The following is a 13,756-nucleotide window of genomic DNA, read 5'->3' as shown; positions in this document are numbered from 1 at the left end:
CAAAAACAAAACAAACTTTTAGAACAATATTTTATTCCTAATTTTCATTATTCACTAACACATTTCTGATAACATACTTCAGTGTTTTTCAACTTTACATTATATATGAACTTACATATATTAGTGTTACAACATCCAAACTCTCAATGAATGAAATCACATCAAATGTTATATCAAAACAGCTAAAAACAACTACTCATATACGATCGTATCACATACACAATCCATGGTCTGCTGACTGCCTGCTTTGACATTTGATGAAGCCTTGAATGCTGCGACTTTGTGAAGCATGTTTAAATGTTGAAAATTTTCTGTGATAAGCCTTTCAGTGCTGCTCTAATACTGATTACGTTTTCAATTGAAACGGTATAGCACACCTGCCCAGTGTTTCTAACATCGTTCTCCCTGAAGAAGCCAGCATTGGTGAAATATCTCAAGGCCTTTTGACGGGGTGCGCTCAGCTCTGAATTCCTTTAGTTACACAGCCTCCCATTGAAGTAGAATGTGCTTTGCTGAAATTGTTTCAACCTATACAGACTCCTGTTGGAGCTGTTAATCTAAGAAACCTTTTCATAGATCTTTCCATCAACAACTACCTTCTCAATATCCTGAAGCAGGTTTTAATTCCTTACAGGATTCTTATAAGAACTTAGAATTTTCAGCAATCTTTACCATAAACTTTGTGTTATTGTTTACTCCTCACTGTGTGGCGCTAGCCACTTTTTAAAATGTTTTTTTCTATACAATTCAAAAATTGTGAAAGCTTATATTTATTTATTTATTTATTTGTAGGGTTTTATATACCGTTATTCGGTAGAGCCATCATAACGGTTTACAAATCTGCAATTATCATCCAACATATGCAATTATCTTACAATCAAATGAAGTTAACATAGTAGTTGGGAACAGTAGGGTTTTGTGAACAATCAACATATTTTCTTAGTCGTTGAATAACAGAATATTGCGGAGAACATTTTCAAAGAACTTAACGGATCAAGGGAGTGAGCAGGGAGGGGTAGAAAAGGAGGGTACATCAGGAAAGCATGAAGGAGGAGGATTATGCTTGCGAGTTCTGTTGAGTGCTGGGATGATCAGGTGTCAGATAGTAAGAATAGAGTTTGCGGAATAAAAATGTTTTATATAAATTTTAATAGATATTAACTATTCATTTTTTTGTGATTTTGCATAATGTTTCTGTTTTCTTGTAGATTTTAAAATATGCGTGCGTCCATGAGCTCGTGCTTCCCGGCGCGCACACATGGATGCGCCAATTTTATAACATGTGCACGCCGGCACGCGTACATTATAAAATCTGATGGCTGCGCGCACGTGAGCGGACTGGGAGGGAACTGGGGAAGGCCCAAATGCATTGCTGCGTGGAATTTGCATAAATTCTCCCCCTTGCGTGCATGCAGCCATCAGATTTTATAACATCCAATTAAGGAATGGACTGGAAGGGAAATTCCCTACTTCCTACTTAAACTCCCTCCCTCTCCTCCCCACCCCCCAAACTCTACCTATCTTTTTTGTTTGTTTTAGAACTTACTTCAGGTCCACAGGCTGAAGTAAGTTGTGAGCGAGTTTTCACCCACCCCCTTGAAGAGGCACGGCAGTTGTGTTCATGCCGGGGTTTACGCGCGTGGCGAGGTGTCTGAAAATTTGCCTTGCACGTGCAAGGCCCGGCAACGCGCATAAACCGCGGGATTTATGCGCGTATGCTTTGAAAATCTAACACTATCACAACAGTCTTAATAAAACCTAAATTAACCCAATGAAACAACTTATTATCCCAGAAAAAAAAAGGAGCTTAATGAATTTTGCCAGTACTGATTACAGACGCTTGAGACTTGCAGGTGTGACAGACCTACATGTTAGCTTTCTATATTTTTCAGTAAGTTTTGAACTGATGATTTTTCCCCAAACTTTATACTATTTCATTTTTATAAAATTTGTTAATCTCCCTTTTTTTTCTAGTATAATAAGATTTTTCTCATTGGGTTAATTTAGGTTTTATTAAGGCTTTTGTGATAGTAGTGCTTGTTTGGTTGTGTGTTCACACTTACACTATTTATCTTATATTATTGTCATTGCCGTTTTTGTCACCAATATACATGTATATATATATATATATATATATATATATCATCCTCCACCACTACCTGTAAACTTCATAATTTAGAGAAAACAACCACACAATATTTCAATATGCTATCTGTGAAATTCTCCATATCTTTGAAAATAATCAAATCACAATGACAATAACCCCAATATCAGATAGCAACATTCCCACTCTCATATGGGATAAAAATGAATGCCCCTAATCAATCTCAGAATAGCTGCAAATCTCTTCCTGGCCTTTTTCTTGCAGGTGTCAGTTGCTTGTAGAAATTATGAGGTAGATTCTGTAAGAGAGAAAGAGAAAATATTCTCCTAGAAATGGCAAACATCAGCACAATTCAACAATAATTTTTGTCATCAGTTTCAGCAGTACAAAACAAAGTCAGCAGTATTAAAATCCGTTCACACCACCCTTTTAAATAGGAAATGACTCAAGATCATCCAGTCACTCATGACTCTTCTTCATCATTTCCCACCGGCAGGGGGGTCATAATGTTCAGGGTGGGTCTTGATTGTCATTCCTTTTGGAAGCAGACATTCTATTTGGTAGTGGTTTATATACCCATCCCCACGCTGGTATTGGACTGCATGTTTGTAAACACTCCTTCCTGTTTTCATATCCTTTACTCATATGGCCATGTCGATGCCAAATTCTGGATGACTGCGAACAAAGTCATAGTCAGTTTTATCTTTTATTATTCCCATATCCACTCTTCGTGGTGTGTTACAATATAGTTCATGATATAAATTGGAACATATGGGTATCACAGTCCAAACAGCGGTCTGGTCTTCCTCCAAACAAGCCATTCGGCAAAATGCCATCTCATGTTGGAAGCTGACACTGCAATATTCCACTCTCTAGAATCGAAATTGTGGCTAACCAGAGTCTTGCTGCCCCTCCTTGGGGACTGGGAATTTGTTGACCCCTCATCAGATGAATAGTTCTGGCTTTCACCAGGATACTGGATAGAAGTCACAGTCAGACATGTTGTCCTTGTCTGTGGCCTATGTAACACAGCTCTCCCTCTCTGTGGTGCGACTTCTCCTATTACTCCATGCTCAGCAGTGATGACGTGCTCTGCTCCGGTGGAAACTGCAATTTCACAGACAGCGGGAGAACTAGGCTCTTCTGACCCCTCTCCTCCAGTTGTAAGAGAGAGATCCCTCTGGAAGCTGCTCACTTTCAAGGGGTGTTTCTGAGCACATGTTTACATTGGCAATTGTTGTAATTAGGGTTTCAGCCGGCTCCCTCAAGAATTCCGCAGGCTGTTGGGTTTGGCTTCATACCCTACTAGCCTCTATATTTTTTGAAAGAGTAAACAATCAATTAGCATTTACCATTTCAATGTATTCATGAATTTATAGACCTCATATCTTCCCTCAGCCATCTCTTCTCCAAGCTGAAGAGCCCTAACCTCTTTAGCCTTTCCTTGGAGGAAAGCTATTCCATCCCCTTGATCATTTTGGTCGCCATTCTATGTAAGTTTTCAAAGTCCTCTATATATTTTTTGAGATATGTTGACAAAAATTGTACACAGTGCTGTAGGTGCAGTTGCAGCATGGAGTATAAACAGAGGTATTATTGTAACAGTGACTTTGCACCCTTACCAAGCATTTTCTTGTTTACATCTACTGGGAAATTTTTGCAATTTTGGATCCTTTCCAGATGGGAGGCTAGAAATAGATACTGGGCTTGATGAACCCTTGGTCTAACCTAATATGGCGGTTCTTATGTACTTTTATTAATTTTTCAAACATAAAGGTTTGTAGTCCTTACTGTAGTTTGTTTTTTTTTGTTTTTTTTTTTACTTTATCGCACCATTCTACTACACACGCATTTTCTCACCCTGCCAGCACTTCCTTAAGGTATTCTTAGTGTGATCCCTCTCTGCCTTTGCTCTTTTATTAAACCACACTGTCTGGTGATCACTGGAACACAAGTGACTACCTGCATGGGCATTAGAAACACTTTCTTTATTCGAAAGTATTGTGGATTCCATTATCTTTCTCTGAGGCGAGCCTCTGAAAGAGAATCTAGGATCTCTCTACTGATGTGGTCCTGTAGATGGGATGCGCCAAGCCACATTTGGTAGATTATAATCTCTCTACAGTAACATCTCTGCTTCCATTGCAATCCTATATATATTTTACAGTGCAGTGGATTCCTTTTTTACAATAATTATGTATTTTGATTTTAAGGGCAATTTGAACAGGAACTAGTTTTTGGTATGGAGTTTGATCAGAATTTGAAAATGGTGTTCCTCTAACAGACGTTTCACTAAATAGAAAACCACATTACACATTGATTTAGGTACTTCTCTTTCCCCATATTTTGATTCTGTCTTGGATCTTCTGCCTGACATCGGCCCAGAACATTACTGATTTGGAGGAGAGAGATGCAGCTCATATGATAGTCAATCAGCCAGCCACAGAGTGCTTGAAAGCCAAATTCCTTTTTGTCTGTTTCAGTGTATTCTGGAGTGCGGATGCTTGCATATGAACAGCTTCGTGGCAGTCTGATAAGAAGAGCTGATGATAGTTTCCCTTTGTGGTAAGCCTAAAACTATCATTACTGCTCAGATTTTAAAAGCTGTAGATGAAAGTTTCTGATTCGTCTATCATGCAAATCTTATTTGTCTAAAGATAGTAAACGAGAGGATGCTATGTGAGTATCCCTGTTGGTAGGCTCTACTGTGAGAGCATTGTGATAGTAAAAGTTTAATCTGAGGCTTCAATCAAGCAAGAGACACCGTGAAAGGGGAAGATGTGTTTCGGGGTCTGTTTTGATTGGGTTGCAGAGGGTTCAGTTGGGCAAGAGTTTGAAAGCATGAAAGAATATTTGGAAAAGAATATGGAAGAAGAGGAAAAAGTCAGATTAGGAAGATTTTACAGTATGAACTAAGGAAGAAGATTGAGGAGGCAGAGTTACTGGGATATGTGAATTACCTGAGCAAGATGTAAAAATTGGGTTTTGAGTGATTGGACTTGGTGAGGTTTACTTCATGTTAATCTTATCTAAAAATAATAATAAATAACAATAATAATCTGCACTTTCTACTCAAAAACTTTACATTTGTTGTGTAATTTGCTGGCAGATGCCCTGTGTAGTCTTTCTTTTTTCTTCCTGTTTCCTTTAGTATTGTTTCATACTGTAGGTAGAGCTGTTGGTTAATAGCTAGTGGTTAGGGTAGACTTAAGTCTGAACTGAATTACACTCATGAAACCTTGACCCGATTCAAGGCTAGCTGGCAGGAACACCCTGCAATTCTTGGCTTGTCCTCTTGAAGCCTCTGGAACTCAGAATCACTTCAGACCTTGGCCATCTTACCAAGATCTTCCCCAAAACAATTGGCTTCCTTTTAAAAGGAAATACGGTCTGCAGACCAAAGCTCTGTTGTACAGACAGAATGAAAGGCCGTGTCCAAGAAGATACGCTGCCCCTGATTCCAAAGAAGAAGAATCATCCCTTGAACCTGAAACGTCTTTTGGAAGATTCTGAGACCAATGCCAGGCCAGTCTGGCTACAACATAGCTGTCTGCCACTACTTGCTGTACTTTATTGGCCACCTCAACACGTCTGCATGAGCACCCTTGCAATCATTTTCTGAGACAATGCTTTCCTTTCTGCAGGAATGGTGGCATGTTTAGTGACTGAACACACCAGAGCATCTAGGGTAGAACTTTTTTCTTTTCCTGTTTCACTCCCTTCCTTTCTTCCGTGATCATCAAGGACCATAGCACTTGCAAACATAATAAGTGAGTTCCTCCTAGAGAAATAGATGGATCATGGGAGAAGAGTCCTCTAGATCTAGAGGGAATTCCTTCTCCTCCAAGATCTCATTCAGATCAACATTATGCAGGCCCCTACATTCATCTACCATGCCAAGGAGAACCCTCAGCTTTGTCCAACTCCTGACTAAATGAAGAATTCTAAGTTTGTCTCAGGTACAAACTTAGATTTTGAGCCCTCTGGGGGATAGGGAAATACATTACCTACATTACCTGAATGTAATCTGCTTTGAAGTGCCGAAGAGCGTGCTGACCTAGGAATATAAAACAATCTAAATAAATAAATTCTCCTTCCATCTGAACCCAGTGGAGAGGTAATTTTTGGAGGTTCTCTGGATAGACGTCTATCCCAGGCTGGTCACATGCACTTAATAAATGACTTAACCATGGAAGCCCAAGCCAAGAAGAGTGTATCCACGGGATTAAATAATAACGAAGGCACTGGACTGCCTTCGCTGAGAAATGACAGCAGCCCAGAGCATCAGTACATGGCTGCATGGTGCTTCAAGGGTTTGGGGTTGACGGGAATTAAACCCCTGATCCTAGGACTTCCAGGCCGTGAACCTACTGCCAGGCTGCAGAGGCGGCTGGAAAGAGAACAGATTCACCCCAGCAGAACTAGGTTCTGCTCCACTGACTTTAAAAGTGCTCCTCCTTGTGACTTGCACTCATATGGGCAGCTCTCATACTTGCCCACATGTAGCAAGTCTGCTGGAACTTTGCAGGCTTTGTTCCAGTTTCTCCTTTTCTTTTTTTTTGTTGGCAGGGGTAGTAGGCAATAAACTCACAGCCCTGGGGAATTGCAGAGCAATCACAGAAACCTTTTCCTGTCCCACAGAAGTAAGCAGAAGGGCTCTGTTAAATTATCTGCACTTTGGCCGCCAGCCCTACTGGGGAACTCTCCTCATAAGCAGGAGGCACTGGAACAAAGAGACTTGCAGCTGCACCTGAATCAAAGGAACCAGGAAGGCCTTTAAAGTACTGCAGTCAAAAATGATTCCCTCGACGCATTCCCCTTTGGATCCAGTGAAGGTGGCTCATGTTCACCTGTACTCCCCGATAGCCCCACAGTGGCTGCCATTCTCGCTCCTGAGGATCATGCTCTGGTGGGAAAACCTCTGAAGGAGTCTGCTCTGCTATCGACCCCAAAGATGAGGAGCTGGGGACCTCTTCTCAGCCCCATAGAGTGGTCAGCCAGCTCCTCATCTTTGGCGTCGATAGCAGAGCAGACCCCTTTGGAGGTTTTCCCACCTCTGAGAAGAGGTCCCCGATTCCCTCTCATGCATCCGTGCTCCTAAAATGATTACTGTTCCCGCCACGGAGCCTCTATCACTGGTAGGAACCGCAGGCTGAGATGGCCAAGCAGCATTGGACTCCCCCCACTGAAATCACCATGGAACCGTGCTTTACGTCTTCCCCCTCCCAGCAAACGCGGCACAGCCAGCTGAGTTCCTTGCCTGTACCTGTGACCCCACAGGCCACACACACACAGCACTGTCTTTTTCCCGCACTCTGTGGGATTAAGCACCATGTTTGCTACGTTACTGTCACCGCCGTGGCTGAGAACCCGTTGGGAGGTTGAAAACACTCAACCATTACTTTCTTACCCCCAACTGTTCTGCTCCCAGCAGCTGACGCCTTGAAAGGGCTGATGCTTGCTCAAGCCCTTGCTGTGCTCTGTTTGATTTCTTTTTTTTAACAAACTTTGATACAAACAAAAGAGATCCATGTTCCTTTATTTTTTTCCTTTTAAGGAGATGAGGGAGCTGGGGGAAAGAAGAAGACGACTTGGGAGAATGGGAACCAACTAACAGAAGACCGGTAGCCCCCTGGCCCTGATCCTGCTCAGCTGAGGGGGAGGGAGCCTAGGCTTTCACCTCAGGAGTCGCCAGGATAAAAAATGTTTCCTGTTCACCCAGTCTAATCAGACTTTTAGTCCGCAGCATAGGATGTCCGTCTACCATCTGCTGGGAGACAGAAAATACTGGTAGGCTGGGGTTGGATGAAGACAGATGCCCTGTGCTGTCTTACTTCTTCCATCCTTTTTCCTTTAGTATTGCTTTATACTATAAGTAGAATGGCTGGTTGAAAGCTAGTGGTTAGGTCAGTCTTAATCCCTCTTCTAATGATCTTCTATCATAACAAAATACATGTACTCGCCTTCCTTGTACTTCAATACAGCTTCTTTCATGTCTGCTTGATTTCAGTTTGACAAAAAAGGAGAAAAGACATTGTGTAGAGACTAAGAGTCCAAGGGACTAAACTGTGCTGAAATTTGGGCAGAAGCCAGGATTTTACCCACGTAAGAGTTTTACCAGGAAGTACTTGCAAATGTGCCTGCTAGAAAGATATGTTCACAAGTTTCCTATGGGAGGCTTCACAAAAAAGATAACTACACCTCCCTGAGAACTCTGAGATATGAGCTGCTTTGCATGATATTGTATCACAGCAGCTCATTATCTCATAACTACATGCGTGCGTAAGTTTACTATGTGCAAGGAGGCTATGCTGCAAATGTTTTTGCAAACGGGACCTACATGCGTAAACGTGCATAAAAGCCTGAAATGCCAGCGTTTTTGCACGTTTCAGGGTGTTTTGCCCTGATGATCAAGCGGGATGTATATTTTTTAAATAAATAAATAGGCCCCCTTCTGCGAAAGCATTTGTAGCTTAGTACACTGGCCTCCAAGAAATTTTTGCAGATAAAAGGAAGCTATATGACCACAGCTGCAGATAAAGGGCTAAAAATTCAAAGACAAGAGTTGTGCATCTAAATGGGAATTCAGATGCATACATTTGTGCATATAAAAAAACTGGGCAGATTTTCAATCATTATAGATGTTTAAAACTCTCTGGATGTTAGACTGGATGCCTAAATGAGATGAATGAATACATAGAAACATAAACAATGATGGCAAATAAGGACCATAAGGCCCATCCATTCTGCCCAATTTCATTCCTATGCATATCCATAGACCCCAGTTGATCTCAGGCTTTCCCCTCTCTTCCTGGCATTTAGGGATCCTCTGTGTTTATACCATACTTTCTTGAAATCAGGTACCATCTACAGCATAGCCATGCTGGGAAACCTACACTGGGATCTCCCTATACCAACTATGTGAGACGGGTCCCCTCTGCCGAGGGTTCCTGGACTGCTACCTCTGGATCACCTCACAACTGCCACCTCTGGTGGTATTCATCAGCTGTACAATAAAAGATCTAACTCTGTGTTTGTGTGTCCTGAGTCTAGCCCAGTCTGAGGCTCCCCACGGGGCTCCTCCCCGTGGGTGTGGTCATCTGTCACAGTACCCAAGAATTCACCCAAACACCACTAAACCATAACAGCATCATTGGAGGGCCGCTGGGACGAATAAGAGGCCAGCACCTGCTGCGCTCAACAGGGAGTGCTGCCTGAAGCCATGATGTCGCTGCACCAACCAGAAGCTCCTGCTGTTCTCAGCCCCCAGCATCATCAGAGGGCCACTGAGACCCAGCGCTCAATGGGACGTGCTACCTAAAGCCCTGACATCTCTGCACTGACCAGAGATTCCTGCTGTTCCTGCCCCCCAGCGTCATTGGAGGGCCGCCGGGACCCATAAGAGGCCAGTGCCTGCGGTGCACCGCCGCCAGCGTACCAAAGGGATGCACCCCTTGTTGCTGATTTCGGAGCTTTGCAGTTTTTTCTGGAATTCTAACAGTTGAGATGGGCAAAAAGGTTCTGCTCGCCTGCTCCCATCTGCATTGTCATTTCTTCTCTCTTCTGCCCAGAAAATGTTGGATTCCTTCGTGTTCTAGGTAACTCATGGTCAAGAGGAACTTGGGGCTTCTGCACCCACTCCCAGTGACTCTTCAGTCTCACTTAGCCCTGATTGTCCCAAGCAACCGCAGGCAATTTCCTCTAACTACATGGGAACAGTGTCTGAGATGGAAAGAGCTCACTCTGCTTTGCCCTGTCCCATACTAGGTGGGGAGCTTCCATCAGTGTGTGTGTGTGTATTGGGGTAGAGCACCCCCCTACTGGTGAAGTTATAGAGGCTACCGTGGTTCATTCCACGATTACTAAACCTGTAGTAATTACCTTAGATTCTTTGTGTCAGTGAATTCAGAGAAAAATGTTGTAATGGTTTGTGGGTTTGTGGATCCTTGGCCCGAGGTGAGAGTTGTTACCACCTGTAGGGAGGTGCCCCACAGATCCACACCGTCAGGAGGCGAGGTCTGGCACAGCGGGAGCTCTGGGTGAGAATCTGTGGAGAGGTCCCGAGGAGCGGGGTAAGAGACACAGCAAGGAGGGCTGCCCCCTTCTCATTCAGACCATTTTCTGTCTCCCTATCCCCACCCCTGCTTGCTCTTCGCCTGCTTTATGCTCTCCCTTCAGCCCCCTCTCTCCCCAACCTTGCTCTCTCCCCCTTCCTCCCCCTCCCCTTCTTTCCCTTTAGCCTTTCCTTCTCCATCTCTTCTTCCCACCCCTTCCCCATGATCTTACCTCTCCCTTTCTTGCTTTCCCTCCCACTCCTGCACCCAACCCTTCTTCATTGGGTCCTCCAGCTCCCATACCCTGCTCCCCAGCTCTCCCAGTCCTCCCCAAGCTCTGGCTATCCACCATCCTCTCATCGGAGCAGTACTGGGGGCAGCAGCAGAAGTGGCCCTGGAGGCAATGCAGGTGCAGGGATAGCAGCAGCCCAAATAGAGGGGGAAGAGGATGGAAGTGTCCTACTCAACCAGAAAAGTCAAATCAGTAAGATGCTGACCTAGTATGGAATGAGGAAAGCTTCCATGGAATTAAGAGTAATTAAAAGGTGAAAACACCGAGAATTTCTTACCAAACAAAAATCAATATTGACAAGTAATTGGCAAGCTATTGTACCTAGCTACAGTAATAAGTCCAGAGATTGCAGCAGCAGTTGGAATCCTATACAGGAAAGTTAAGAACATAAGAACATGCCATACTGGGTCAGACCAAGGGTCCATCAAGCCCAGCATCCTGTTTCTAACAGAGGCCAATCCTGGCTACAAGTATCTGGCAAGTACCCAAACACTAAGTAGATCCCGTATTGCCAATAATAGCAGTGGCTGTTCCCTAAGTAAACTTGATTAATAACAGTTAATGGACTTCTCCTGCAAGAACTTATCCAAACATTTTTTAAACCCAGCTACACTAACTACATCCTCTGGCAACAAATTCCAGAGCTCAATTTGTGCATTGCAGCACAATTATAATGCAGATGGAATGCAGCGAAGTAGTAGTTAGTTACTAGTGACTGAAAACCCCAAACTAATTGGCTGTGTGGATACTGGCTGGGTTGGTGACACATCAGACCATAAGTCCAGTGTCAGGCACCTTTTACAATATTGGAGTGGAACCATTTGCTGGGCTAGTAAGAAGCAAACAGCAGCACTCTTATCCTCTGAAGCAGAGTATGTTGCAGCAGCCCAAGTCTGCCAAGTGGTGATTTGTCCAGTTATTCATGGACATTGAACTTGACATACATGAGTCCATGCCTATCGTGGAAAACAACCAGAGGTGCATAAAGTTGGCACAGACTAATAAGGTGAACCCTTGCACCAAACACATTGATGTGACGTGTCATCTGTTGAACTTCAGTATTGCCTATCAGAGAAGTTGATTGTGGATGCACTGACCAAGTCACTGTCCAGAGACCGCCACACTGACAGATTATTTCCACTCAGACAGCAACGGATTAACCATGATCTTTGCTACTTGTCAGACCCTAGGGTGAAGGGGGGGAGTTTCTTAGCAACCTGGGACACACAATCATTGTTTGTGCATATGACCTGTAATTTGAATAAATTTTTCCTGCCTATGTACTACTTTGTTCTCTCCCGATAAGATGCTTTTACTTCAGGCTGATGTAATAAGGTGCATAGAATTGTGTACACATTTATTTATTTATTTATTTAATTGATTTATTTAACAGAATACGTTGCGTGGGATAGTGTAATGCATGTAAACGGATGTTTTAACGCTGGAAGTAACTACACCTTTTTTGTCCTGTTGATGTCTTTTGTTTATTATTGAGGGGCAGTCATAGTGGTGTTTGTAGGTTTGTTCTTTGAGTGTCAGGCACCTTTTACAATCACAGCAGCTTTTTGGATTCTTTAAATATATCCATTTCAAGATTAGTTTTTTGGTTTTTTTCTTTCACATTTTTAGGAAATCTGTAATAGCTGGGATGATGGCTGGTGCCATTGGCCAATTTGTTGCCAGTCCAACAGATCTAGTGAAGGTTCAGATGCAAATGGAAGGAAGGAGGCGACTGGAAGGGAAACCACCACGGTAAGCTCTGTGCAAAAAAAGGTTTTAAAAAAACAACTTGTCTCTTATGTAGTGATGATAGTGTGTTCAGGCTTGGTGCAAGTTTCTTTTTGTTCTGGAGTCATCAGCTGTAAGGATGACAGTACTATCTTCTTGCCAGTAGATGGTGTGGGAGAAGAAGAGCTGTATCGTCCATGACCACCAAAGACACTTATCCTTCTCTCCCCAGTTTCCTACTACCCTCTTCCTCTCACTCCCCATAGCTTTCTGTCTACTTTTCCCTCTGGTCTATTATTCCTTCTCCCCCTGTGATATTGAGGATTTCTCCCTCTCCCTGCACCTTTCACTCACCTGCTACCCTCTCTCTGAAGCCACTCCCAAACTCTCTACTGCCTCTATTGGTGTGAGTTCCTGCAATTTGCGCTGTTAAGATTCATACGTCCTATTCATATGCCATGGGAATTTAACAGTAGTAACTGTGAAGTACTGCACCTTATATTAGTAGAGATGTCAGGAGCAGTGGGGATAGGCTTGTGTTGCTCTGGGAGGATACTGGAGGTAGAAAGCTGTAGTGGTGGGGGAAAGGGGAGGTGATGAAAAAAACCTGTGGTAGTGGAGGGGGTAGTTGAAAGGCCACAGGGAAGGGAAGAAATGGTAGCAGCAATAATTTTCTAAATAAAATAAATAAAGGTACTGAGTTGGGGGCCATCGGTGACCTCCACCTTCTAATTTTTCCCAGTGAGGAAAAGGATGAAAATTAAAACAGGTTCTGGATAGATAACTTGACAGAAATCACCACTTGTTGGAGGATGAGGAAGATAAGGGGAAGGAAGCTCTGGTTGGGGGAGAGAGCTGTTAAGTGAGAGAGAGATGGGGAGAAAATATGACATGCTATTTTTATCCCTGACAGGTAGGCCTTGGGTGTATTTTTCAAGCCCTGTGTATAGTGATAGTTATTTACAAACTCCGAAAGGCTGGATTCTTTTGTGCACTTGTCTGCAGTACTTTGGTTCTCAGCCCTTGGAAACTCCAACCACAAATGTTTTGTTGTTAGCTGGATATTACTGACTCCTGGTATCAAAGATTTAAAACAAAATATATGCGGAAAACCAGTGCTGGTGCACATTATCAGTCAAACAGACCACCTCTTCTTGGGCCCCCCAGTCTCTTGTTCCATAATCTGTCTCCTGGTACCCCTGCATGTATCATAGCTTTTTTTCCCCTGCCCAATTCAGACTCCCCCCCTCTTTTCTCTTCCTTCTAACCTCCCTTTTTGCCCCTAATGCTGCTACTGGCAGGAAGAAAGTGACTCTCCTTAAAGAATAAATTCTCCATTGTGTGGCTGTGTTACTAAAGTATAGAACCATGCAGCGTCTGCAAGTTCAACAAGGGCAGCACAAGAGCTGTTTCACTGGGACTAACTCAGTTTCTGTACCTGCTGCTTCATGAGGCGGTAGGACAGTGCTAGTAAGAGAAATCAAACGTTGATGGACTCGCTATTCAGCTGCTGGGTACACCTATCCAGCTAACTGAACCGGGATATGCAGCTGAATATTCCCAGATAGGTATATCCGG

The 13,756-nt window shown here is 43.3% G+C and overlaps 1 protein-coding gene across 3 annotated transcripts in view; it reads left to right on the top strand.

The window, feature by feature from the left end:
• SLC25A27 (solute carrier family 25 member 27) overlaps positions 1 to 13,756 on the top strand; it is a 156,919-nt gene that overhangs the window by 68,819 nt on the left and 74,344 nt on the right. For all 3 annotated transcript variants that reach the window (XM_029596063.1, XM_029596062.1, XM_029596060.1), the window contains 2 exons: positions 4,588 to 4,669; positions 12,080 to 12,202. In XM_029596063.1, the coding sequence (XP_029451923.1) occupies positions 4,588 to 4,669; positions 12,080 to 12,202 (205 nt within the window). The remainder of the gene's footprint in view (positions 1 to 4,587; positions 4,670 to 12,079; positions 12,203 to 13,756) is intronic.

This window comes from Rhinatrema bivittatum, chromosome 3 (genome assembly GCF_901001135.1).
Source record: "Rhinatrema bivittatum chromosome 3, aRhiBiv1.1, whole genome shotgun sequence".
NCBI classification, from domain to species: Eukaryota; Metazoa; Chordata; class Amphibia; order Gymnophiona; family Rhinatrematidae; genus Rhinatrema; species Rhinatrema bivittatum.
This window is presented reverse-complemented; position numbering and strand designations above follow the sequence as displayed.